Source organism: Pristis pectinata, chromosome 5, assembly GCF_009764475.1.
Source record: "Pristis pectinata isolate sPriPec2 chromosome 5, sPriPec2.1.pri, whole genome shotgun sequence".
NCBI lineage: Eukaryota > Metazoa > Chordata > Chondrichthyes > Rhinopristiformes > Pristidae > Pristis > Pristis pectinata.
Window position 1 is genome coordinate 60,984,674 of NC_067409.1, and position 27,342 is coordinate 61,012,015.

Genomic DNA, 27,342 nt, shown 5'->3' on the forward strand with positions numbered 1-27,342 from the left:
ACCTCGTTATGACCTTGCACCTTATTGTCTACCTACACTGCACTTCCTCTGTAGCTGTTACACTTTATTCTGCATTCTGTTACTGTTTTACCTTGTACTACCTCAATGCACTGAAAAATGAATTGATCTGTGATAACAGTATGCAAGACAAGTTTTTCACTGTACCTTGGTACATGTGACAATAATAAACCAATTCCAATTCCAGTCCGTTACTCACGTTGTCTTTAGATTCCATATAGAGTCCTTCAGAGGAGCCTTATTGTGCCACTATTCCCATCTCTGATGCTAAGACAGGCAGACCTGACATCATCAGAATCCCCTTCCTTTGGATGGGGATATCAGCCCCAAAGATCAAATAGAAAAATTTAGGTAAGTAAAATTCAATTAATTATGTTTACTTCTTTTGCATTAGATTAATATTTTTAGTTATTTATTAGTCTTTTAATGCAACTTTAATTCTTTTGGTTTCTTTTTTATATATCTGTTAATTAATTCTGAGAAGCACAGTGGAACAGCTAGTAGACAAAGACACCTATATTATCCAGACTATAGCTCCACCTTCAGTACCATAATTGCAAACAAACTCATCTCCAAACTCCTGGACCTAGGACTCAACATCTCCCTCTGCAACTGGATCCTTGACTTCCTGACCAACTGACCACAATCAGTAAGGATAGGCAGCATCACCTCCGCCATGATTATCCTCAACATAGGTACCCTGCAAGGTTGTGTCCTCAGCCCCTTACTTTACTCCCTATACATTGACAGCTGTGTGGCCACATTCTGCTCTAACTCCATCTACAAGTTCGCAGATGACAGTGGGCTGGATCTCAAACAATGATGAGGTGAAGGAGATAGAGAGTCTTGTGGCACGGTGTCAAGGCAACAACTTTTCCCTCAATGTCTGCTAAACAAGAGCTGGTCATTGATTTCAGTAAGCGGGGTGGAGTAAATGCCCTTGTATGTATCAAAGGTGCTGTGATGGAGATGGTTGAGAGCTCCAAGTTCCTAGGTGTAAATATCACCAATAGCTTGTACTGGTCCAACCACATAGACACTATTGCCAAGAAAGCACACCAGTGGCTCTACTTCCTCAGAAGGCTAAGGAAATTTACCATGTCCTCATTGATCCTCATCAATTTTTATAGATGCAACATAGAAGGCATCCTATCCGGATGCATCATAGCATGGTATGGCAACTGCTCTGCCCAAGATTGCAAGAAATTGCAAAGAGCTGTGGACGCAGCTTAGTCCATCACGAAAATCAGCTTTCCCTCCATTGACTCTGTCCACACTTCCCACTGCCTTGGGAAAGCAGCCAATATAGTCAAAGGCAGCTCCCACCCCAGTCATTCTCTCTTCTCCTCCTTTCCATCAGGCAGAAGATACAACAGCTTGAAAACTACCACCACCAGCCTCAAGGACAGCCTTTATCTTATCTTATCTTATCTTATCTTATCTTATATGTTATCTTATCTTACTTTACCTTATCTCATCCCATCTCATCTCATCTTATCTTATCCCACTGTTTTAAGACTCTTGAATGGACCTTTTGTACAATAAAGGTGAACTTGCACCTTATTGTCTACCTGCACTGTACTTTCTCTGTAACTGTAACACTGTACTCTGCATTTTGTTATTGCTTTTCTCTTTGTACTACCTCGATCGACTGATGTTTTAGAATAATCTGTATGGATGGCATGCGAAACAAACTTTTTCACTGTATCTTAATACATGTGACAATAATAAACCAATTGCCATTGTAGGTGAGTGGTAGAATATGGGGGTGAGATGTTGTTAGGAATGTGGAGAGAAAAAAATAGGATTAGCATAAATGGGTGCTTGATGGTCGATGTGGACTTGATGGGTTGTATAGCCTGTTTCCGTGCTTAAGACTCCAAGACCATAACTTATTTAATATCAGATACAGTATATTTAAAAACTATTTAAATAAAGCCTCTTAGCTTTGCTTCCTGTCAGAGGCCACCTAGTTGCAGAGGGTCAGATCGTTCAACCCTCCACATCCAGCCCAGGAAACTGCTGGTGGACAAGGACCACAGGTGACAAATCTGGACAGCTGCATTTAAACTGATCAGCTGAAACCACCTTTACTTTGTTGTTTTTCAGTAAACTCCACACTTTCTGATTATCGTGTGTTGTTTTGCCTGGATTGACTTAAAGGGCATCAAGCAAAAAAGTGGAAGAAGGAATAGATGCTAAGAATAGAAAGCTCAAAGTCAAAGTCAAAGTTGAGATGGTGAGGATTTTGATGATAGAGTTTGCCTTACTGAAGCAGTGCCTCCTGTGGATACTACTGATGGTGGGGAGGGTTGTGCCCGTGATGTATTGGGCTGAGTCCACTACTCTCTATAGCTTCTTATGTTCCTGCAAATAGGGGTTAATTGAAAAAAAATTCAACATGACCAATGGCTAGTGCCAAGCTGAGATATTGGATCACAAATGCCTGGGCCTTTGCATGCTACATGGTCCAATTTTGACCTTAGCCAGAGAAGATCACACAGATCATTTTGGGGTGAAGTGGCATCGGATATATAACTAGACCAAGCACATCAGCGCACTAATCATGTTATTGCACCTGACACTTTTCTGGTGTCAAGGATGCATTAAATGCCATTATTATTTACATAACACCTACTTCTTCCCTAAGACATACTCAAATTTGGAACAGAAATCTTCATACTGCAATGGTCTTTCAAGTGTCTCAGCACTCCTTTGTTTTTAATAAAAGGGAACAACCTGTTACAGAACTTTAGCTGCAGGCTGCTAAAGCAATTTTCAAAGTCCACAGAGTGCTCCTCAATGCATAGGAAGTGCTTTTTCTGCATCATTTAGCTGCATACATATTCATTACATGGTTTCTTCGAAGTAACACGTCAGGAAACACTCCATTACTAGAGGTGTCATTATGGCCAAGGCAGGCCACTCGGGGTGAGGCAGGGACCCTTGCGCAGGAGATAAAGACATGTCCATCAGAAAAATCCCTACCCCCAGGATGTCTTCAAACACACCACATCCCACCCAGACTTCTCTGATGAACAGTGAATTTGTAGCCTGAGGTTTTCCAAAGCTGTCATCACTGAGATGTGTGGCATTCTGAGGGAAGAACTTTGGTCACCTACTTGTTCCTGAGCTGCTCCCTCTGTGGATATCACAGTCAAGTTGTCTGTCAACTTCCTTGCCATAGGATCTTTCTAAGCAGTTGTACAGATCTAGGCTCTGTCCCCAATTTCCTGCTCACAGCTGCACCAGAAGAATTAACTAGGTTTGATTGTATTGGAGAACAGGTAGCATTTGGTGCTCATAAAGGTCTTCCTTTTATAAGCCAGGGCTGTTTATAAACAGAAAAGGTTTCCACTTAAGATAAGATAAGATAAGATTTTTATTAGTCACATGTACATCGAAACACACAGTGAAATACATCTTTTGCATAGTGATTTTGGGGGGCAGCCCGCAAGTGTCGCTATGCTTCCGGCGCCAACATAGCATGCCCATAACTTCCTAACCTGTACGTCTTTGGAATGTGGGAGGAAACCAGAGCACCCGGAGGAAACCCACACAGACACAGGGAGAACGTACAAACTCCTTACAGACAGTGACCAGAATTGAACCCGCGTCGCTGGCGCTGTAAAGCATTATGCTAACCACTATGCTACCATGCCTGCCCTCTGTGCTCTGTGTGCAGATTGTTGTGGATCATGAGAAGGAATTCTCACGGTGATGGACATGCTTCCGATTGGAGTCCGCACTGACAGATATTTTCAGTGGCCAGTGCTGCCTGGAAGCATGGATTCAAATGCTACCCTCTATTTCCCTGACTCCTCACACCTTCAACATTTGCAATGAGAACTATGCAAGTACCAGGACTACAGTGGAAACCATTATTGGTCTCCACAAATGAGATTTAGTTGCTTTCACCAGTCTGGGGGCACTGTGAAGCATAGCTGCTGCATACTGCACAATCTAGCAAGCCATTGGCAGTAGTTGGAGACAATAGAAGAGCAGCAACAAGACCTAGGGCCTGAGGGCCATGAAGAGGAGGCTGAAAAGCAGCAGTAGCTAAAGGAACCAGGTGTCCCTGCTCAGCATCCACAGCCTCATCTCCCAACTGAGCAGATGAGGCAGGCACTGTTGGCATGGAATATAAGGGGATTCCCTGATGGGGGGATGATTTTCACAAGGAGCCGGCAAAATAAAATTCTCCCACACAAGTCACATGACCATCTCCACGCTACAGTCCTAAACACCAGCATGGTACACCGATAATCAGCTGGGAAATCTATAAAAAAAGGTACATCTGCACAGAATATAACACGTGAATAAATGAGTCCTTGTTTTAGTTACTTTAATGGCTTACTACAGCATCTTTATTTTTCCTGATGCACTTCACTCAAAGAACTCTGACCTCTTCAGAAAAATTAATTTCTGTAAGGATCTCTACCACACACTGTAAAGGGTATTGTACAATTTGTACATGAGATCATGGTTTTTTTTCTGTATTGTTCCATTGTGTGGGTATTCTGATTCCTGCAGTTTTGTAAATATTAAATCACTTTACTTTGAAGGACCTAGGAACTCCTGCCGGAGGTGGGCCTAACAGGTCACCTTGTCACCCCCCCACCACCCCTCCCCCAACACACACACACACACACACACACACACACACACACACACACACACACACACACACACACACACACACACACACACACAAACAGAGGATCTCCCTCCTGACAGGTTTTATGTTGACCAAAGCTAGTATGTCCATTTCGGTGATTCTGGGAGCTATAACTGCCTCCTTTTGGGTTTTGGGTTTTACTTCTGTGTAGCTACAATACAGAGTAAGCAGGAAATTGTCACGGGATGTGCAAAATTGGGTGAGGTCCTTTGGGGAATTCACGGGTCCTCCCTCAGCACCTGTTTCTGAGTGGAAATTACCCTAAGTCCATTTTCAACTAGAATTTGGCCAATTTTGCAATTTTTTGTGTATGTTGAACCTGATTGAGCATTGATGCACCAAACTTGGGTGTAATCCAAATTTCTAGGCAGTAGTCAAAAAGTATAAACAAATGTTGCAGAAGCTTTCCTCCCCCCTCCATCCTTTATTCCATGGTCCACTGCCATCTCCTACCAGATTCCTTCTTCTTCAATCCTTCGCCTCTTCTACCTGTCATCTCACAGATTATTACATCTTACCCCCACCCCCTCTCACCTGAACTCACCTATCACCTGCCTGCATGTGCTCCTCCCCCTCCCCCCACCTTCTGCCCTCTTCCTTCCAATCCTGATGAAGGGTCTCGGCCCGAAATGTCGACTGCTAGTTTCCCTCCATAGATGCTGCCTGACCTGCTGAGTTCCTCCAGCACTTTTTGTTATTGCTCCAGATTCCAGCATCTGCAGAATTTCTTGTGTCTCCATGTTGCAGACACTAGAAATCAGAAGTAAAAACAGAAAATGCTGGAGATACTTAACAGCTCAGGCAGAGGGATAAATAGAGACCTTTCATCATAAACATAAGCCTGTTTATCAGTTCGTGCATTTTCAGTTTTAATTTCAATTTCTTAGCAGCTCTGTTGATGATATTGATAATTAGGAGTCCAATTTAAAGCACTAGTATTGTCTTTCTTTCAAATGGTGAATACCCACTCTACATTTGTAATATTTTCTAATTTTAATTCAGACATGCATGTTTTGTCTTTCTATTAATCTTGAAATCTCTAAATATGCTTGCAGTATGTCTCCCTTTCCTCAGTCATGGAAATACTCTTGAGTCTGTGTTTACGACAGCAGAGCAGATTGGAAGAAGGCAATATTCCTTAGATGACTGCCATTACTGCAATGGGCATAGTTTGTGGGAGTCATTTGGAAGTCCTGTGGGCGGCAGATAGATTACTGGATCAATCAATTTTAATAGAACAAATAATTAAGAAAAACTCAGAAGTTGTGTGTTTATTAAATTGTTTTACTTTGAAGGATATGGAAGCTTACATAATATTTCATAATTATTTTCTGTCTTCCTGCTGCTGTGTTTACTCTTCCTGATTTCTCACAAATCCACATTTCTTTTATAAACTAGGCATGCCCTTATGGAATGCTGTTCTTCTTTTAAATGTTCATGTAATGACATATAAAGTAGCATAACTTACAACACATATTATCCATTAATTAGTTTCCAAACGAAATTGAACAGACTTGAATTTATGGAATGTTTTTCACAACGTCAATCTGTCACAAATCCACAAGCTATAAAATGTTTGAAGTATAGTCTCTGGCATGACATATGGAAATGCAACAAGCGAGTAATGCAAAACAACATTCCAAACAAAAAAAACAATGAGACTAAATCTAAAATAATATTTTGATGTTATTGGATGGGGGATAAACTTTGGGCAAGATAGTAAGGGAAACTCTTCTACCTTTATTCAAAGAACCATTGAAACTTTTATGTTTTCAGTACTAAGCACTGATTACTTGGTTTAATGTAGGAACTGGAGTAGAGGAAAATGTCTCTGTTAAGAAATTGACCCATGGAGCCTAATAATCACACAATGTGAAAGAATGGATTCCAATATCCTGATGTAGCTTTACATTTAGAATTTTTTTGGAAAGTGATGTAAATGACCATAGTACGATTTATTCTTCTTTCATTTTCCCATTAGAATCACATTAGGCTAATATTTGGGAGCATGCAACTTAGTGGGTGCATGTGTGCAGCTCATGACAACTTACATACAGAGAATGCTATAAAATGGACAATATTTCTCTCTCAAATCAATTTACTCATTATGAAGGTGGAACTACTCAGCAAGTTAAAGGAGAATTTGTTTCTTTTACAGATTTGTTTAATAATCAGGAAGACAATACTCTGTGAAGTTTCAGCAAAACTGGGCTCACAGTGGCAGATCAACACACGCCCATAGAAATTCTGCAGAATCTCATAATAAATTGCCAATTAATGCACATCATTTAAAACCCATTATGGGAGCAATATATAACAAGTTACAAGGAAAGAAATGTATTTATTATTTTGCAATTAGTAAATTCCAAACCATTAAAGAATATAGTTTCAGGACAGGAGAAGTTGTATGGCAGTAAATGGGACTTAAAAATGAATGTTCTGAAGTGGATGAGCCCTGACTTCTTTGGCAAGGTGACACTAAATGTTCATTATTCCGTGTATCTTGGTGCAGTCTCTCACTGAGATCCAATTAGAACAAAGCTTCTGAAGGATCACACTATTGATTTCCATGATTAATGGGGCATGTTGAATTGTTGGAATAGAGTCATGGAGTCATACTGAACAGAAACAGGCCCTTTGGCCCACCATGTCTATGCCAACCATTATACTTATCTATACTCATCCCATGTTACCTGCATTTGGTCCATAACCTAAGCTGCTGACCAATTCACATGTTACTGATTGTGTGCACTATTGACGTCACCCTTATTCAAGGGATAACTCAATTATTGTACCAAAATATTTTGTTAAACAGAACTTGCTACTACCGTGAAGCCAATGGTTGCAGGGAATTGGTTGAATGTTGTGGGCACTATGAGGAGTACATCAGCAGCAGAATGGGAGCTAAGGCTTTATACAGTAAGTTTCACTTTAACCACTTAGCAGAAGTGGCATTTACTCTTTGCCCTCTGATTCTCAGTTTGGGAGCTCCTCTTTCAGTGATAATGCATATCATACTTGAATTCAGCCTTCCTTCCAACACCTCACAGATTTATATATACACTATGGGATTTATTTTTAACACTTGAACCATATTTTACAAAGAAAATCTGTGGGTGCTGGGCATTGGTGAATTCAATTAACTAACCCAAGGTTGGATAAACTTGGATTGTTTTCTCTGGAGCATAGGAGGCTGAGGGGAGACCTGATAGAAGTTTATAAAATTACAAGAGGCATAGATAGGATGGACAGTCAAAATCTTTTTCCCAGGGTAGAAATGTCAAGTACTAGAGGACATGCATTTAAGCTGTGAGGAGGGAAGTTTAAAGGAGACGAGCAGGTCAAGTTTTCTTCCACAGAAAATGGTAGATGCCTGGATCAGGCTGCCAGAGGTAGTGATGGAAGCAGATACTGTAGTGGTGTTCCATAGACACATGAATATACAGAGAATGGAGAGATATGGATCATGTACAGGCAGAAGGGATTAGTTTAATTCAGCATAGTGTTTGGCCCAGACATGGTGGGCTGAAGGGTCTGTTCCTGTGCTGTACAGTTCTTTGTTCTATTATCAATGCCATTCTTGGCCAGTTTTGCTGAGAGTATTATCCCATGGTCATTATAAAGGAAGAAAGAACTTGCGTTTATAAATCCTTGATGCCCCAAGCACTTTACATTCTAATGAACTGTAGCTATTTGCAATTTAGGAAACAGAGTTAATAACCAAGTTGTTTGTGGCTAGTTCGGGAAAGACATCGGCGAAAACTCTAATACTATTGTTGCCGCTAACAGTGATTCAACCCACCCCACATCAAAAATTAATTATTCCAGTTCCTAAAGAATACTTTTGTACATCATTTTGTAAATCGTGGGCGTTGAAATAAGACCACAATGATCGGACAAAAGTTGCGTTCCATTTTTGTTTTCTAAACTTGCCAATTGCTTATGTTATTGTTTACATATTTGTCCTGTTAAGATACAAGCGGTCGCGTCACAGACACACCGCAAGCAGGAGGAGTCTGAACAGTTCTGCAAACATTCATTCTTTTAGGTCAGTGGCTCAGTTGTGAAGACTTAATTTTAAAAAGAAAACCAGGCCCTGGTTACTGAAAGTCATTCAGAACTCTGGAAACATTTGATTCCCAGTTGCTGCATTATCCATCAGCTTCTTGTCCGAAGGAAAGTGGAATCACTGCAGAACAACCAATGGGAGTGTGTGGACGATTTGGGGGGGGGGAGCAGAAACTCACCAAAGAAGCCAGAGGCACTAAGTTGAGGTTTGAGCGCGCAGTAGGCACCCTCAGTCAATACAAAATGAATGTCTACGGTCCGGCAAGGCACGGAGTGGTTTGGTTCGTTTTGATAGGTTTGGTCTTCACGCTGCCGCAGTTTTGTGAAGCTCGGTCGAAAGCATCACGTGGAGTGGTCGTTCCTTTTGTTTTCGACCCCAAAGCGAAGTGTGATCCTCCCTGCCAACATATGGGGCTGTGCATCAGAAACAACACCTGCTTCTGCTCCAAAGGATATGAAGGCGATCTCTGCCAGTATGGTAAACGGACACTTGCAGGTTAAACGGTGCTCTTCTGTAGAAGTGTAGGCAAGTGCGCGAGTTAATTTCAGATCAATTTCATAGTTTGCTTTTAATTCAATACCTCTCGCCAGGTATTCTCTTTATATGACATGCTTGTCGGTACAAGAAGGAACACATCTAATTACAAATCTGTAAAGTGTTTTTAAAGATGGACAATATTGTGTTGGCAGGTTAAATCGTTCAAGTAATTTTAGTTTCCGGGAAAACTTCAGGGTTCTGGGTCGTTGTAAGGTAGATTTGTATAATTGGCAGGAGCTGTTTGATGTTGTGCGGCTGAGTGAGATCTGGTGGTCAGTCAGGTAACTTCATTGTGTGAATGAAGGAGGAGGAAACAGCCATTTAGATGAAGGTTCGAGTCAAGGCAAGCCCGGTCACATAAAACCGAGTGAACTCACACCAAGGTGGCAGCGTAACGCTTTATGGACTGAATAACATTCTCAAACCAAGCGTAAATACACTGGAAAAAATATTCACACGTTTCCCCTCGTCCACCAGAACAATCTAGTTGAAACACTGAAGAACAGAATGTGTTCCGAAATAAAAGAAATTCCTTTAAGTTTGTGCGGCCCTCACCCCCGAATGCACTGATAACTGCATGAATTTTGAATGACGTCTCTGAATGCTGTCCCTGTACTCGGAGGGAAACTTCCACTCACACTGAATTATAATGTGATTGCAGTAACTTGTTACCCCAAGTGCAAGAACGGGGGAGTGTGTCTCCGTCCAGGGAAGTGCCGGTGTCCACCCGGAGTCGGAGGAAGATATTGCCACAAAGGTACAACCATCACAAAGATCACAATTCAAACTAGTTTGTGTTTATTATTGGTATTTCTGAGAGTTTTCGAAGTTACGCCTCTTTGCAACTCAGCGTGGATAGTCATAATGATTGGCCTATGTATTTCTCCTTCACATACTCAGGCTATCTGAGATTTGAAATAAAAACAGAAAATGCTAGAAATAGTAGATCAGGCACCGTCCGTGGAAAAGGAAGAAGTTAACACTTCTGGTTGAAGATCCTTCATTAAAAGGGGGATCTGGGGATTTCCGTTCTTTGAAATTGAAGGAGTTCAAATCAGGCTAACTCAATGTATGTCCATATACTGTATGTTTCACAGTTGCAAAACATTGACCCTCGATTTGGGTGAAACCTCTAGCCACAAGTGGAACTAATTGATAAATTGCCACGTGCTGGTTCATGAAGGAAAGCTTCGTGAACCTTCTTGTTCCACAGTTTGTATTCCTGCTGCCGTTTGCAACGAAAGTAGCTTGAATAATTGATTCGGTGCACTAGTTGGCCCGCTGCACACTTTTCGATTTGAATGTGTATTCCCGCTTGAGTGTGGTTTATATTCAGCGGTCTGGGAGCCGGCGGCGCCGGAGATTGAGTTCAACTTATTTGCTACAGCTGTATGAAGTTTAAATTGGCTAAGGACGACCCATTGGCACCGTTCGACTTGTTCATGCCTGAAATTGTATTTTCAGTAAAATGAACTTGGCCTTATCGGAGTCGATACCATCTCAACGGTATAAAGTAAGAGATTTTTGTCAGTGATGCTTCCCAGCCTTACATATACAAGTGAGTTTTTTTCCCCCTCTCATTTTAATCAGTTAAATTTCGGGAAGAGAATTATTCACTCGCAGTTGTTTGCGGTCTCTTGTTCTTCTGATTAATAATACAGGGCTGGAAATCAAATTAGCATTACTGTCAGTTATTCAGTTCAAAACACTATTCCAATTACAGATTGTGAAGATTATGGACGAGCGGCCATAGATTGTGCAAACACATCAGTCCAGCGAGGCCCTATTGACTCTTCTCTACTTCCTTTAGTTTAATTTGGTGTCTTGTGCCGCACAGACATCGTGGGCCAAAGGGTCTGTGCCTGTGCTGCACCTTTTTATGTTCTGTGTACCTTGTCCCCTTCCAATTGGGCCTCACAATTGTTTCTTCGATGTTTAAAGGAGTTTCATCTCCATTGTTTGGAAGATTAGTCCACGCAATATGCATTTAATATTATAGAGTCATACAGCACAGAAACGGGCCCTTTAGCCCAACTTGTCCTTGCTGACCAGGATGCCCATCTAAGCTAGTCCCATTTGGTCCAGATCCCTCTAAAGCTTTCCTATCTGTGTACCTGGCCAAATGTCTTTTAAATGTTGTTATTGTACCTGGATCAACCATTTATTCTGGCAGCTCGTTCCACATATGCACCACCTTCTGAGTGAAGAAGTTGCCCCTTGGGTCCCTTTTAAATCTTTCCCCTCTCACCTTAAACCTTTGCCCTCTAATTCTTGATTCCCTTTGCTTGGGGAGGTGGGGGACAGACTATATACATTCACCCTATTTATGCCCCTCATGATTTTGTGCACCTCTATAAGGTCACCCCTCAATCTCCTACGCTCCAAGAAATAAAGTCCTCACCTGCCCAACCTCTCCCTATAACTCAGGCCCTCAAGCCCTGGCAACATTCTCGTAAATCTTCTTTGCACTCTTTCCAGTTTAATTATATCTTCCCTATAGCAAGGTCACCAACACTGTACATGATACTCCAGGTATTGCCTCACCAGCATCTTGAACAACTGCAACATAATGGCCCAACTCCTATACTCAATACTTCGACTGATAAAGGCCAAACACCACCTTCACTACCCTATCTACCTCTGATGTCACTTTCAGGGAACTATGTACTTGTACTCCTAAGTCTCTCTGTTCTACAACACCCTCCAGGCCCCTACTGTTTACTGAGAAGGTCCTACCCTGGTTTGATTTCCCAAAATGCAATACCTTGCCCTTATCTGAATTGAATGCCATTTGCTATTCCTTTGCCCCCTTACCTAACTGATCAAGATCATCTGTAATTTTTGATGACCATCTTCATTGTCTATGATACCATCTATTTTAGTGTCATCAGCAAACTTACTAACCATTCTCTTCCAAGTCACTTGTATAAATGATGAACAACAATGGGCCCAGCACCAGCCCCTGTGGCACACTACTTGTCACAGGCCTCCAGTCCCAGAAACAACCTTTGACCATCACTTTCTGCTTCTTACCATTGAGCCAATTATGTATCGACTTGGCTAGCTCTCCCTGGATCCCATGTGAACCATATGTAGAACTCACCAATTCCAAGTAGTTCATTTTGCTGATTTGAATCTGAATCCATAAGCATTTACATTGCAATTTTTAAAATTGTTCTCTGAGATGTTCGTGTCACTCGGGAAAACAGCCAGCGTCTTCAAAGACCCCTCCCACCCTGGACATTCTCTCTTCTCCCTGCTTCTGTTGGGCAGAAGATACAAAAGCTTGAAAGCACGTACCACCAGACTTGAGGACAGCTTCTATTATGCTGTTATCAGATTCTTGAACAGACTTCTCATACACTAAAGATGAATTCTTGATCTACTAATTTACCTCGTTGTGGCCCTTGCATTTTATTTATCTGCACTACACTTTCTCTGTAACTGTGGCACCGTATTCTGTTTTCTTTTTATGACCCTGATCAACCTGGATGGCATGCAAACAAAAGCTTTTCACTGTATCTCAGTACAAGTGACGGTAATATACCAATACCAAACACCACTGGCAAGTCTAGCATTTATTAGCCATCTACAATAAGGAGCTGGTGATGAGCTAACTTCTAGAACCATTGCACTCCTTCCCATGATGTCTTTTGGATTTAGACCTAGTAACAATGAAGGAAAACTGATATATTTCCAAACCAGGTTGACTTGTTGTCTGCCTTGAATTTTTCTTTTGATTTTTTTTCCTCCTCATTCCACTGTTTTGTCCAGTTCCAGTGTGTAGATTTTCTGTCCTGTTTTGCTTTACATATCCTTATTTTTGTGCCACATTTACAATCGACTTTTCTATATGTATTCTTTTGTTGGGGTGTGGGCTTCACTGACGAGGCCACATTTATTATCCGTTCCAACTACTTTGGTGGGGGCTGCCTTCTTGAGCTGAAGTTCTTATGCTGATGGTTTCACCATCATGCTGAGCAGAGAATTTCAAGATCTTAACCTTGCATCAAGTTAGAATGCTGTGTTTTTCCTTGATGTTGCTGCATGTTCTCTTCCCTGTACAAGAAATTTTTGAACTACAAGGTATTAAAGTAAATGATTGTTCAGTTATTAGGATAATGCCTTGTGCAATGCACTGATATTGGAGGAGATGGATGTTGGGTGGAAAGGGCTGTCAACTGAATTGGTTTGTTCTGAATGGTGTTGAGCATCCTGAGGGTTTAAACAATAGTTCTGCAATTGTCTGAAATATGGTACATTGAGTTCGCTTTTATTGATTTTCTGATTTCCATGCAATATACCTGACTAAATTTTGTAAGATGTAGCAATACTACTTTTAGCTTTGCTTGTAGTTTTTTTTAAATGAACTTCTAAATGTAAAATTCAGTCAACTCCCAATTCAAGTGGTAACAGATAAATTACTACATTTGTTAGTTCTAATTTGCAGAGTTTTTTGGAGCACACCAGAAGCAGTAAGAACAGGTGATTCATATGATTTACTGAGGTTGATCAACTGGACCTGGCCAGCTCCTCAAATGTGCTGTGTGTCCTCTTAACATCCTGGAATTTCTGTGGAGGGAAAGATAAGAGATCCACTGTGTCCGGGAGTTGGGGTGGACTCTAAGCCAAGTGGACCTCTGGTGGCTTACCACTGAGGCTCTGCCTCTGCACTCCCTGGCTCTCTGTGACAGATTGTAGCCATCAAAGGTTTTCATACCTCGGTTAATCAGTGATATTTAAATATATTGGAATAATTTTTACAATAATCAAATGATTAACAGTATTTAAATTAAGGAACATCATAGAATCCTGACAAATAATTCAAAACATTCAAAATGAAATACTTGAAGCAGCTGCCTGAATCTTCCTTTATCCACGGGTTTGGCAACTCTGTTCAAGTGATGCCATACTGCTCTAGCTTAAAGCTGAGGGACTTATTGTGAAATGCCCCTGTACCTCTTAATCATGGGACAGAAGTTGATCATCAGGCGCAAGGTGCTCTCCGTCGCTGTACGTGGTGCAGGTGTGGTGCAGTGCAGTTGCCCAAGCAGTTTCATTTGGATATCTAAAATGTATTATGTCTACAAAGACACCATGTACAAATCTCCTCCAAAGAAAAGCAGAAAATTGTACCCAATGTCATCCTTTTCCTGATGAGCACCTTTTGTGTGTGGCTACATCAAGGCACCAGGAATACAGCCGTAGACTGTCTCTAAGAGCTGAGCTGTTATCTGTCCCGAAGGATGAGTCTGGCCTCGTTACCATGGACCATTCCATTCAGTTGGACTGTACCACCATCTATTCCTCATAGAAAAGTTTGTGCAGGAAAGCACCTTTGATCAGAAGTCAATAAGGTAGTGGTCTGCTCAAAATGTCCTTGAGACACTGCAAGAAAAAAAATTGGTGGTTCCTCTTGTAAGGGTCCCCAAGCAGATTGTCAGAGTAATTTGGCAGAATGTTTTGCAGCAGAACTTTCAAATCAACACCAAGACCTTGCTTGGCTGACGGCAAGAAGGGCCATTCCTGTCAGATCCTTCATGCACAGCCACAGTCTCAATCTGCCAGGGTCTCTGCAATTTTTTTCCCTTGCTTCCCACGATGTCCAAGGATACACTTGTTTAAACCCCTGGGATTTATCCACATTAATATGCCTTAAGAAGGTCTCTGACGAGACTTTTAGGTGTCACTTTCTGGGCTGTGCATTTGCCAGGAAGGTATGGAAAGGGATGCAGGAGCCTTTGTCAAGTTTAATCCCACTCAGCTCCATAACACAGGACTCTGCGGGTTGTTCTAGGGACACCTACTGGGATAAACATTGACTGCTGCTGGAAGATTGTTAGCTTGTGAGAGATGCACTAAGGTATTAGTGCTCCAGTGCAGGAATTGTCTGCAACTGAATGCTGCTGATTGGCACATTCCAATATTTCTTGTCTGTATTTACCATGGAGAAGGTCATGGAAGCTAAGGAATTAAGGGAAATGATTAGTGATGTATTGGAACATTTCCACATTACAACAGAGGAGGTGCTGGGAGTCTTAAGGCATATTAAAGTGGATAAATCCCAGGGGCTTAACCAAGTGTATCCTTGGACATTGTGGGAAGCTAGGGAAAAAAATTGCAGGGACGCTGGCAGAGATATTTGCATCATCTTCAGCCCCAGCTGAGGTACCAGAAGACTGGAGGATGGCTAACGTTGTGCCTTTATCTCACAAGGACTGCAAGAACAAACCAGTGAGCCTAACAACAGTGGTCGGAAAGTTACTGGAGGGCATTCTGAGGGACAGGATCTACCAGCAGTTGGAAAGGCAAGGATTGATTAGGGATAGTCAAATCGTGTCTCACAAGTTTGACTGAGTTTTTATTTGAAGAGGTTAAGAAGAAGATTAATGAGAGCAGGTCAGTAGGCATAGTCTACATGGGCTTTAACAAGGCCTTTGACAAGGTCCTGCATGGTAGTCAAGTCTGGAAGGTTAGATCACATTGGATCCAAGGTAAACTAGCCAATTGGACACAAAATTGGCCTGGTGGAAGAAGACAAAGGGTGGTAGTGGAGGGTTGTTTTTCATTTTGGAGGCTTGTGATCCTGTGCCACAAGGATCAATGTTGTGTCTACTGTTGTTTGTTATCTATAAACAATTTGGATGACAATGTTGTTAACTAGTTAGTAAGTTTGTGGATGACACCAAAATTGATTATAATAGGATTTGGTTGAACTGTGGAAGTTGGCCAAGGAATGACAGATGGAATTTAACTTGGACAAATGCGAGGTGTTGCATTTTGGTAAGTTAAACCAGGGCAGGACTTACACAGTAAATGGTAGGGCTCTGGAGGGTGTTATGGAATAGAGGTACAGGTACATAATTCCCTGAAAGAGGTGATACAGGTGGACAGGGTAATGAAGAGACTCTTTGGCATGTTTGCCTTCATCGTTCAGGACATAGGATGTCATGTTGCAACTGTATAAGTCTTTGATGAGACCACATTTGGAGTATTGCGTGCAGTTCTGGTGGCCCAGCTATAGGAAGGATCTCATTAAGTTGGATAGTTAGATCATTAAGTTAGGGTGCAGAGAAGATTCACAAGGATGTTACCAGGACTGGAGGGCTTGAGTTATCAGGCTAGGCTGGGACAACTTTCCCTGGAACATAGGAGGCTGAGGGGTGACCTTGTAGAGGTATATTAAATCATGAGGGGTGTAGTTTGGATAGACATATTGGTCAGCATGGACGAGTTGGGCTGAAGGGCCTGTTTGCCTGCTGTATATCTCTAATGTACAGGACTGTGTGTTCAGGGGTAGAGTTTGGTTCAGCCACTACAAAGGTTTTTATGGGGAAAGGCCACAGTTTAAGGACTTCCCATCACTGGACATGAGGGACTGGACCTAGTGTAATAACCTCTCAAACATTTCACTGAGTGATTGGGAATGAAAATTTAATGCCACATTCACATAGTTGTAAGTGAATATAGAATGCTTGGTAAGTGAATGCCTTTATTGTATGGTTGAAATTTTATAAATAAATTCTGTATTTGGGGGAAAAATGCAATAACAGCACCAAATTCACCATGTGAGTATTAATTGGGCACTGGTTTATATATCAGGAAAAAACAAACGGTTGCTAATTTAAGATATAGATGAGGTGTGATTTTTTTTTTACTATGAAGGCGGGGTGTCTTTGGAATTCTTTTCCACAAGGGCTGGTAGAAGCAGAGTCTTAAAATATTTTTGAGGTAGATAGGCCTTGATAAGCAAGGGGGTGAATGGTGAGTGGGAGGTGTTGGGAATGTAGAACTGAAGTTACAATCAGGATAGCTGTGGTCTAACTGAATGGCAGAGCAGGCTCAAGGGGCTGAGTGGCCTCCTACTCCTAATTCGTATGCTTGTATGTATCCTTGCATGTCGTAAGTTGTGCTTCACAGTCATTACCTTAGTCTATTAAAAGGCTCGGAAAAATAACAGCATGATAACTTGGTTAAGTGAACTCTGATTTATTTTCAATAATACATGTCTCAAATATTAAACATTGTAACACATGGTTATCTAAACTTAAACTCTACACACCCTGGTGATCAGCCATGTGTACTTGGCTTCCACCTGTACCAATGATCAGCTCTCGATGCATTTCTTTTGCAACTGGGCTTAAACACACCTTTTCTATAATCCCAATAAATATTTCTGTGACAGTTCATTGAAGTTGACTAATTCCTTTAATGGTCAATTTTAGTTGCACAATTGAAGCACTGTTTCTATTTAAAGACTTGCAATGATATCCTATAGATTGATTAAAAGTTGGTCTCACACTGCAGTATACTACTTGGATGTATGTATAGAAATTGCTGTACTTCTTTTAAAAACGAAATCATGCTTATGATTAGAAATGTAATGCATTTCGATTTCTAATAGTGAATTGAGCTGACTAACTTGTCTTCCTCACTAACCATTCAGAATTTCACCAGCTTCAGCTGGCCAATAGTTAATATTCTGTATGCATGCTTGAGAAGTGATTTTTGGGTCTCCAGGCATTCCGTAGGTCCTTGTTGTTGTGATTTTTTTTTTCGTCACCCCCCCCCCCCCCCCCCCCCCCATCCCCAGTGCGATAATTCTCCTTTGGCTGATGCTATTTATCCAAGATTTAAGTCTCTGTATGTTTTCTTAAATATATGCATATATGTGAGTTCCCCTTAATATTTGAATTATTTTTTGTTATTACTTGACTAACATCATTTATAATACATAAAGGAGATTTTGTGTTCTGTTGTGTGGCTCTCATAAATCTCAGAAATAATTTATTTTGATTAATATTTTAAACCTTGTGCTTTAGTAAAGCTTGTTATATTGCACAATCTTGCATTAGTTCATGTAGAGTTTTATGTTCACACATTTAATGCATATGGATCTCGGGCAAAGAAGAGGTAATGTTGAACTGCATTTTAAAATTATGAAGGAATGAATTGGACTACACAGAAATAACCAGCATCAAGCAATTTTAAAACTGAAGAAACATAGATATAAAAGGGCAGGAGAAATATTTCACACCCCTGTAACTCTGAGAATTGGCAAAACGTTGAGCAGAGCCACAATAATGTATGGGGATTAGTCTGTGACTGAGCTCTGATTAACCTAACCTACAATTGCAGATTTTGCTTGTTTTTTTAAAATTGTCCCTTATGTTCTTAGAAATGTGAACTGATAACGCAGATTATTCACTCCCTATTGCCCTCAATTGTACAATCTCTTTTGGCAATGGAATTAAAAGAGTGTGAAATTAATAGCAAGGACCAAGGAGAGCTAATTTGCCCATTTTAATTCAAAATAGAGTGGATTGAGGGTGACAAATAAGAAGGGGAAAACAAGGAGAGAAAATGAGATTCTGTACTTATGCTTATTTACTTTCAGGGTAAGAGTAGCCATTTACAATTATCACCTCATTAAAATATATTAAGCAGATAATTACTAGATCCTACTCTGAAAAGTTTATTGGATAGTGATGTATAAGTGCATCAGGGAGTTCAAGCACGATGCTGTTTTTGCTACGTTAATGGTAGAGCTGTACAAATTGTCCAGTGACCTGTGATTCGTGGGTGTTTCTTTGCAATACGTTGCTAGCTATTTTGAACAACAATAGAAGCATGTCTTTGGTTTTTAAATGAGGACTTTTTATTCCAGGAAACTCTGGGCTCGTGTATCATATTAGGCAAGTGCAGGATGAAAGGATATTGGATTTGGATTAGAACATAGAACAGTACAGCACAGTACGGGTCCTTCGGTCCATGATGCTGTGTCAAACTATATGAACACCACCTCCATGATCAATCTAATCCTTCCCTCCTGCCCAGCCTATATCCCTCCATTTTTCTTTCTTCCATGTGCCTATCTAAGAGCCTTTTAAATGTCCCTATTGTATCAGCCTCTACAACCACCCCTGGCAGTGCGTTTCAGGCACCCACCACTCTCTGTGTAAAGAACCTACCTCTGACATCTCCCCTTAACATTCCTCCTCTGACCTTAAATGGAGGTGGTCCTGGTATTGGCTATTACGGCCCTGCAGAAAAGGTGTTGGCTGTCCACTCTATCTATGCCCCTCATGATCTTATACACCTCTATCAAGTTGCATCTCATCCTCCTTCGCTCCAAAGAGAAAAGCCCCAGCTTGCTCAACCATAAGACATTTTCTCTAATCCAGGCAGCATACTGATAAATCTCCTCTGCATCCTCTCTAAAGCTTTCACATCCTTCCTATAGTGAGGTGACCAGACTGAACACAATACTCCAAGTGTGGTCTAACCAGAGTTTTATAGTGCTACATCATTACCTCATGGCTCTTGAACTCAGTCCCCCGACTAATGAAGGCCAGCACACCATATGCCTTTTTAACCACCCTATCAACTTGCATGGCATCTTTGAGGGATCTATGGACTTGGACACAAAGATACCTCTCTTCCTCCACACTGCTAAGAATCCTGCCTTTAACCTGGTACTCCACCTTCCTGTTCATTCACCCAAAGTGTATCACTTCACACTTTTCCAGCTTGAACTCCATCTGTCACTTCTCTGCCCAACCCTGCATCCTGTCTATATCCTGTTGTAACCTACGTCAACCTACACTATCCACGACCCCTCCAACCTTCGTGTCATCTGCAAACTTACTAACCCATCCCTCCACTTCCTCATCCTAGTCATTTATAAAATTCACAAAGACCAGGGGTCCCAGAACAGATCCCTGCAGAACACCACTAATCACTGACCTCCAGGTAGAATACTCTCCATCTACTACCACCCTCTGCCTTCCGTGGGCAAGCCAATTCCAAATCCACGCAGCTAAGTTTCCCCGGATCCCATGCCTCATGACTTTCTGGATGAGCCTACAGTGGGGAACTTTGTCAAATGCTTTATTAAGGTCCATATACACTACATCCACCACTCTACCTTCATTAATTCGTTTGTTACCTCCTTGAAAAACTCAATTAGGCTCATGAAGTACAATCTGACCCTCACAAAGCCATGCTGACTATTCCTAATAAGACTATGCTTCTCCAAATGCTTGTAAATCCTGTCCCTAAGAATCCTCTCCAATAGCTTGCCCACCACTGACGTAAGACTCGCTGGTCTATAATTCCCAGGATTATCCCTATTACTTTTCTTAAACAAGGGAACAACATTAGCCATCCTCCAATCCTCTGGTACCACTCCTGTGGCCAGGGAGGATGCAAATATCATTGTCAATGCCCCAGCAGTCTCTTCCCTTGCCTCCCATAGTAACCTACAGTATATCCCATCTGGCCCCAGGGATTTATCTATCCTAATGTTTTTCAGAAGCTCTAACATTACTTCTTCCTTAACCTTAACATTCTCCAGCACATTAGCCTGTTCTATGCTGACCTTTCATTAGTCAAAGTCCCTCCCCCTAGTGAATACTGAAACAAAATATTCATTAAGGTCCCCCCCCCCCCCACCTCTTCCACCTCCAAGCACATGCTTTATCTCTGAGCGGTGCTACCCTCACTCTAGTCATCCTGCTATTCCTCATGTATGTGTAGAATGACTTGGGGTTTTCCTTAATTCTATTCGCCAAGGCCTTCTCGTGTCCCTTTCTAGCTCTCCTAAGTCCCTTCTTAAGCTACTTCCTGGCTACCTTGTAATTCTCAAGAACTCTGCCTGATTTTTTGCTTCCTGAAGGTTAAGTAAGCTTTCTCCTTGCTCTTGACTAAATATTTCACCTCTCTTGTCAACCAGTCTCAGTGGGACCAACCTATCCAGAACCCCATGACTAATTTGTTTACTTTTAAGTTTTCATGCTAATAATTGCTGTTTCCATGTAGCCTCATGTGAAGGTGGCTGTTTGAATGGTGGAGAGTGCATCTCTGTCAACAATGTCGTGAAGTGCCTGTGTTCCTCTGGCTGGATTGGATCAAGATGTCAGGAAGGTAAAGCACCACCTATGTTTGGGGTTTTATCCGAAGAAGTAAAATGAAATGTTTTCATTGCTTTTAAAGTCTTATAAATATGTAAGCATTTTTTTTTGCTCTTGCCAATGTTGACAACATCACAATGCGGATATTTTAAACCCTGAAAGCACCCATTCCTTATCTTCTTCCCCCCCCACCCCCCTTGTCTGCTGCCCTTGTAGCTATCTGCCCCCAGGGATGTCACAATGGTGGGAGCTGTTTGGCACCAGGAATCTGTAGTTGTCCAGATGGATGGGTTGGTGGAGCCTGCCATTTGGGTAAGTTGGCATCTCTGTTTTAGGGTATTAACTACCATTGTGAATGTAGTACTATAGAAGGTGTTCAGAACAAACACAGGACAGACTGGAAATAGTTAAATTTTTAAATTTAAATTTTATTTACAGTGTGGTAACAGGCCCTTCTGGTCCAACAGGTCCGCGCTGCCCATTTTAAACCCAAATTAACCTACCCGTACGTCTTTGCAATGTGGGAGGAAGCCAGAGCACCCGGAGGAAACCCATGCAGACACGGGAGAACGTACAAACTCCTTACAGACAGCGACGGGAATCAAACACCAATCGCTGGTGCTGTAATAGCGTCGCGCTAACCGCTGCGCTACTGTTAGCAGACAAGCAGCAGCTGTGGAGAGAGAATCAAAAGGTAATGGGCAAACTGAGCTAGATCTTATCAGGCTGTGTTCATCTAGGCCAGATTTGGTTGGGCAATCAAGCTGACCCTCTGCACACAGGAGGTATTCAGCAATGTACATTAAGGTCTCTATTGCGAGTAGGCCTTGCGCAATCACTGCTGAGACCAAAAAGCTGATAGAGGGAGAAACTTGGTTATCCAAGTAAATGAGCAAGTGACATCAAGACAGACAGCAAGGCCATCCATAGATGCAGGAAAAGAAAGAGGGTAGTTGAGATAAGTGTGGAACCCCTAGAGAATGAGACTGAGTAATTAATAAGTGGAAATGGCAGATAATTTAAATCAAATCTTTTTCATCAGTCTTCATGGTGGAGGACACTGCAAATGTCCCAAAATAAGAGGTGTTCCAAATAGGATGAAGAACTTGTCCCCCAGGATAGGGATTGTTACAAAATATTGGGTGCAGAAATAATGGGATTAAAGGCAGCCAAGAAACCAGGATCTGATGGCCTGGACACGAGTGTTTTAAAGGAAGTGGCTTCAGAGAAGTAGAGCCATTGGATGAAAAATTTCAGAACCCATTTCTGGGAGAGTACCAGTATGTTGGAAAACCACAAATGTTGATGCCCATGTTCAAGAAGGGGGAGAGGCTAAAAGCAGGAAACTATGTTCCATTTTGGTTAACAACTGTTATTGGGAGGATGCTGGCGTCTATAATCAAGGAAGAAATGGGAAGTCATTGAGAAAACCATAATGCAATTAAACCAAGTCAACACAGTTTTATGAAGGGGAAATCATGTTCTTTGAAGATATAACAAGCAGAGCTGATAGAGGGAAACCTGTAGATGTAGTATGCTTGGATTTCCAGGTTTCTGTAAGGCACCACAAAAGTTTGGTGCTCAAGATTAAAGCTCATGGTATTAGGGGAAGTGTGTTAACATTGGAATGAAGACTGGTTATCACACAGAAGACAATCAGAATAAATGTATTTTTTTTTGATGGGGAAGACACAACTTGTGGAGTGCCCCAAAGATCAGTGCTTGACCTTCAATTATTTATTATCTATATTAATAATCGGGAGCTATATGTAAGGTAGCCAAGTTCTTTTGGGAGGGCATGTTGTAATATTGATAGTTGCACTCTGCAACAGATGAAGATAGGTTGACAAGGCAAAAACTTGACAAGAATTTGAGGTCCGAGAGTGTGAAGACGTGCACTTCACTAGGATGAATTAAAAAGCTTATTGACCTTTATTGAAAGGGAGCTAGAGTTTAGAAATGGAGAAGTTTTATTGTAGTTGTGCAGGGTATTGGTGAAATCTCACCTGGAGTACTGTACAAGGTTTTGGTCCCCTTATTTAAGAAATGATAGGATACAGCTGCATTGGAGGCAGTCCCAAAGAGATTCACGAGGCTAATTCCTGGGATGAGTGGGTTGCCTCACCATGAACAGATTTTTTTTAAAAAAGCTAGTCATGTGTTCTTCAGAGTTTAGAAAATTGGGGAGAGCCCTTGTTGAAATATACAAGATCCTAAGGGGGCACGATGGTAGATGTTGAGCTGTCACCATCAGTGGGAAAGTCTTGAATAAGGGAACATAGTTACAAAATGAAGGGGCAGTCATTTAAAACTGAGGTGCATTGGAATTTCTTTTCACAGAAGGTGGTGAATCTCTGGAATCCTCTGCCTAGAGAGTTGTGGAGGTATTTGCAGAGGAGATGGGGTGGTATGGTGGTGTAGTGGTTAGCATAACACTATTACAGCGCCAGCGATCCAGGTTCAATTCCCGCCGCTGTCTGTAAGGAGTTTGTACGTTCTCCCCATGTCTGCATGGGTTTTCTCTGGGTGCTCTGGTTCCCCCCACATTCCAAAAAGACGTACAGGTTAGGAGTTGTGGGCATGCCATGTTGGCGCCGGAAATGTGGTGACACTTGCGGGCTGCCTCCAGCACATTCTCAGTAACGCAAAAAGACACATTTCACTTGTGTTTCGATGTACATGTGACTAATATCTTATCTTATTGGGAACTGAGGGCTATGTAGAACTGGCACAGGAGAGTAGTTGACGCTAGGGGAGATCAGCCATGATCATGTTGAATGGCAGGGCAGGCTTGATGGATGAGGTGGCCTACTAATCTATTTTTCTTGAGGGTGTTCTTGTGTATGTGGTGCTTTGAGCTTACACCACCAGTCCATAGGGATGTCTGATCTGGTCTCTGCACCAAAATACCCTTCAAAGCTCTTTTTGGGAGAGAATTCCAAAGATTCGTGACACTCTGGGAAAAGAAATCCCTTGTCTCCATCTTAAATGGAAAACTCCTTTATTTTGAAATTCTTACCCCTAGTTCAAGGTTCCCCAAGAAAGGAAATGCCTGATCTGCCCCTCCAGAAACATGTTTCAATAAGGTCAGTTCTTGTTCTTCTAAATGCCAATGAGTAGAGGCTCAGCCTCCTCTCAAAAGACAACCCCCAGGAATTAACTTGTGAATCTTTTGAACTCCCTCCAATGCAAGGACATCCCCATCAAACAAGTACACATCACTTGAGATGTGGTCTCACCAACCCGCTGTACAACTATAGCAAGACTTAGCTACTTTATTCTCCATTCCTTTCACAATGAAGACCAACATTTCATTTGGCTTCCTAATTATTTGCTATACCTGAATGCTAACCTTGTGTTTCGTGTGGATGGGTAGGTTAGTAAGTTTGCAGATGGCACAAAGATTGGTGGCATCGTGGATAGTGTTGAAGGTTGCCAAAGTACATTGCGGGATATAGATCAGTTGCAGCTATGGGTGGAGAAGCAGTTGGAGTTTAATCTGGGCAAACGTGAGGTGTTGCACTTTGGAAGATCAAATGTAAAGGGAAAGTACACAGTTAATGGCAGGACCCTTAACAGCATTGATGTACAGGGGGATCTTCAAGTCCAAGTCCATCACTCCCTGAAAGTGGCTGCACAGGTTGATAGGGTGGTAAAGAAGGCATATGGCGTGTTTGCCTTTATTACATTGCAGCTTTCTAAAACTCTGGTTGGGCTGCATCTGGAGTATTGCATTCAGTTCTGGTCCTCCCATTATAGGAAGGATGTGGAGGCTTTGGAGAGGGTGCAGAAGAGGATTACCATGATGCTTCCTGGACTAGAGGACATGTGCCATGAGGAGAGGTTAGACAAACTAGGGTTATTTTCTCTGGAGCAGCGGAGGCCAAGGGGAGACCTGATAGAAGTTTATAAGGTTATGAGAGGCATAGAGTAATCGGCCGGTATCTTTTTCCCAGGGTTGAAATATCTAATACTAGAGGGTATGCATTCAAGGTGAAAGGGGGAAAGTTCAAAGGAGATGCGTGGGGCAAGACTTTTACACGGAGAATGATGGGTGCCTGGAATGTGCTGCCAGGGGTAGTGGTGGAGGCAGATACGATAGAGGCATTTAAGAGGCTCTTCGACAGGCAGATGAATATGGAGGGATATGGACCATGGAGTTGATAAATTGATAGTGGATACTGGTTAACAGCCTATTCCTTGAATTAGAAATATAGAAGTAAAGTAACTTGAGAATTAAAGACTAGATTTTGTGAAGGTGAGAGCAGGTTGGAAATTGAAAGAAAAATTGACATGTTCTGGTAGTCATCATGTACTGAGGAGACAGAAGGAGATGAAGGAGCAGACCAGATTGGTGGGGAGGGGAGAAATGGTAGTTGTAAGCAGGGTTGTGGAAATGGACATGAATAGTCAGAAGTAATGACTGGGAAATGACTTTTGGAGTACAGTTTAGGGTTAAGTAGGACACTGTAGTTATCCAAACTTTGCTTCAACTGTTCAAAGTAGCCAGGAAAGAAATTGAACCTTAGAAATATGTGTGCAATCTTTAGTGGAAACTCAATTCAACAAATTTACCCAGTGATGATCTTAGAGAGGCTGCTAAGTTAGCTGTTACTGATTTTTGAGGAATTATTTGAATCCAAGTACACACAAGTGAATAAGATTTCTCTCCACATAATTGGAAAGAGTAAGAAACAATTCTGATTTGATGTCAGAAAAGGTGCCATCTTCATTATGCCATTACAAACGATGTTTTGATAGCACCCTTTTCACTGGTCAAATGGAATGTGCGAGAACCTATCTTTTCTTGGTGTTACTTTGAACCATTACAGTAGAAATGAAACAAAAACATTGTAAGTTTCAGTAAATAACCAGGTCATGAGAGCTTAAGATACAAGGAGTAAGTCATGCATTCCTTTGTCACTTTCATCATCTAGTGAGCCACAGTTCAACTCTACCTTGTTTTAAGCCTGTTTCATTCAATTATCAGTATGTTTAAATGTTTTGGGCTTGGAATGCTGGCTCCCCAAAAATGGTTGTTTTTGTGCCTAAAACCAGCACACATGAATCAACTTTTTAAATCTGTATTTTCAACATTTACCTATTTCTAATCAAAACAGCTTCTAATCACAGAAATCTGTACAGACACAACTTTGAATGTAATAAATATCAAGTTCATTTAAATTTAGTGGTTCAAATTTAATGCAATTTTAGGACCGTCATAAGGTGATTTATTGGTTGGTTGTTCCAACAATAGAAGATTTTCTTTTAAAAAAAACAGCTAATTCCAGATACCAACACTGATTCTATTTGTTTGCAGCGATTTGTGATGCCCCTTGTCTGCATGGAGGGAAATGCATTGCCCCTAATGTATGCCGATGTCGTGGATTCTACAGCGGCCCTCAGTGCAGACAAAAAATTGAATGAAATTGAATTTTCTGGAAAGGAGACTTTTTTTTAACTGTTTTACTTTTTGTTAAACAATGTATTAGGTTTTCAAGTAATTACTGTCAAAAAATGAAGTATGTAGGACAAATTCCATGTAACTTGTTTTTTCTGAGGATAAAAGAAGGCTGAATGAGGGTGGGATATTTTTCACTTTGCATGTTTATCTGTCTAATTGGGTTTTTAATGCAATAGCTATCTTTAATAGGAATAAGTCTACATTTGAATATGATGGATTTTGGTGATGTTGTTGCAATTATAAAACAGTGATCATAGGTCAACTACATTCGCTATGCTTGGTTTTAAAATTCCAGATTTAATGTCTCTCAATTGTTCTCAATGGAAGTTTGAGGTCTTTATATTTTTAAGTTGACGATAAAAGATGTGACTCAAAACACTCATCTTTGAAGGTACAGATGTTCATTGGCTATCTTGTATTCTGCTTGAATTTATACATGGTAGGAAATGTTTTGTTCTGGAATATTATCTCCGAATATTATAATACAATTTTTTGATATGCTTAACAAGACAGCCTAGTGGATAAGTGTGAATTATTCTCAATCCAAGTACCTAGGTCAAATTCTTATGTCTGGTTCCTACAAACAGAAAATAAAGCTTAGGTGATCTTATTACCTCCTTATTTTCTCAACTTGTCTTATTTTCTGCCCTTCTGAGATCACTGC

General features: G+C 41.3%; 1 protein-coding gene across 1 annotated transcript; it reads left to right on the top strand.

Moving 5' to 3' along the window:
• Positions 1 to 8,979: 8,979 nt before the first annotated feature.
• Positions 8,980 to 27,187, top strand: seraf (Schwann cell-specific EGF-like repeat autocrine factor). Its single transcript, XM_052016678.1, has 5 exons — positions 8,980 to 9,242; positions 9,964 to 10,059; positions 21,123 to 21,227; positions 21,431 to 21,526; positions 26,535 to 27,187. Exons 1-5 carry the CDS (start codon positions 9,008 to 9,010, stop codon positions 26,639 to 26,641), a joined length of 639 nt encoding a protein of 212 aa, XP_051872638.1. The 5' UTR covers positions 8,980 to 9,007; the 3' UTR covers positions 26,642 to 27,187.
• Positions 27,188 to 27,342: the final 155 nt, after the last annotated feature.

What these genes read in the sequence shown, in the direction of transcription:
- seraf (XM_052016678.1), top strand. Translation starts at nt 9,008, where the DNA reads ATGAATGTCTACGGTCCGGCAAGGCACGGAGTGGTTTGGTTCGTTTTG. An exon ending in AGGAAGATATTGCCACAAAG is followed by an intron (nt 10,060 to 21,122) that starts GTACAACCATCA and finishes GTTTCCATGTAG; the next exon opens with CCTCATGTGAAGGTGGCTGT. An exon ending in TGGTGGAGCCTGCCATTTGG is followed by an intron (nt 21,527 to 26,534) that starts GTAAGTTGGCAT and finishes ATTTGTTTGCAG; the next exon opens with CGATTTGTGATGCCCCTTGT.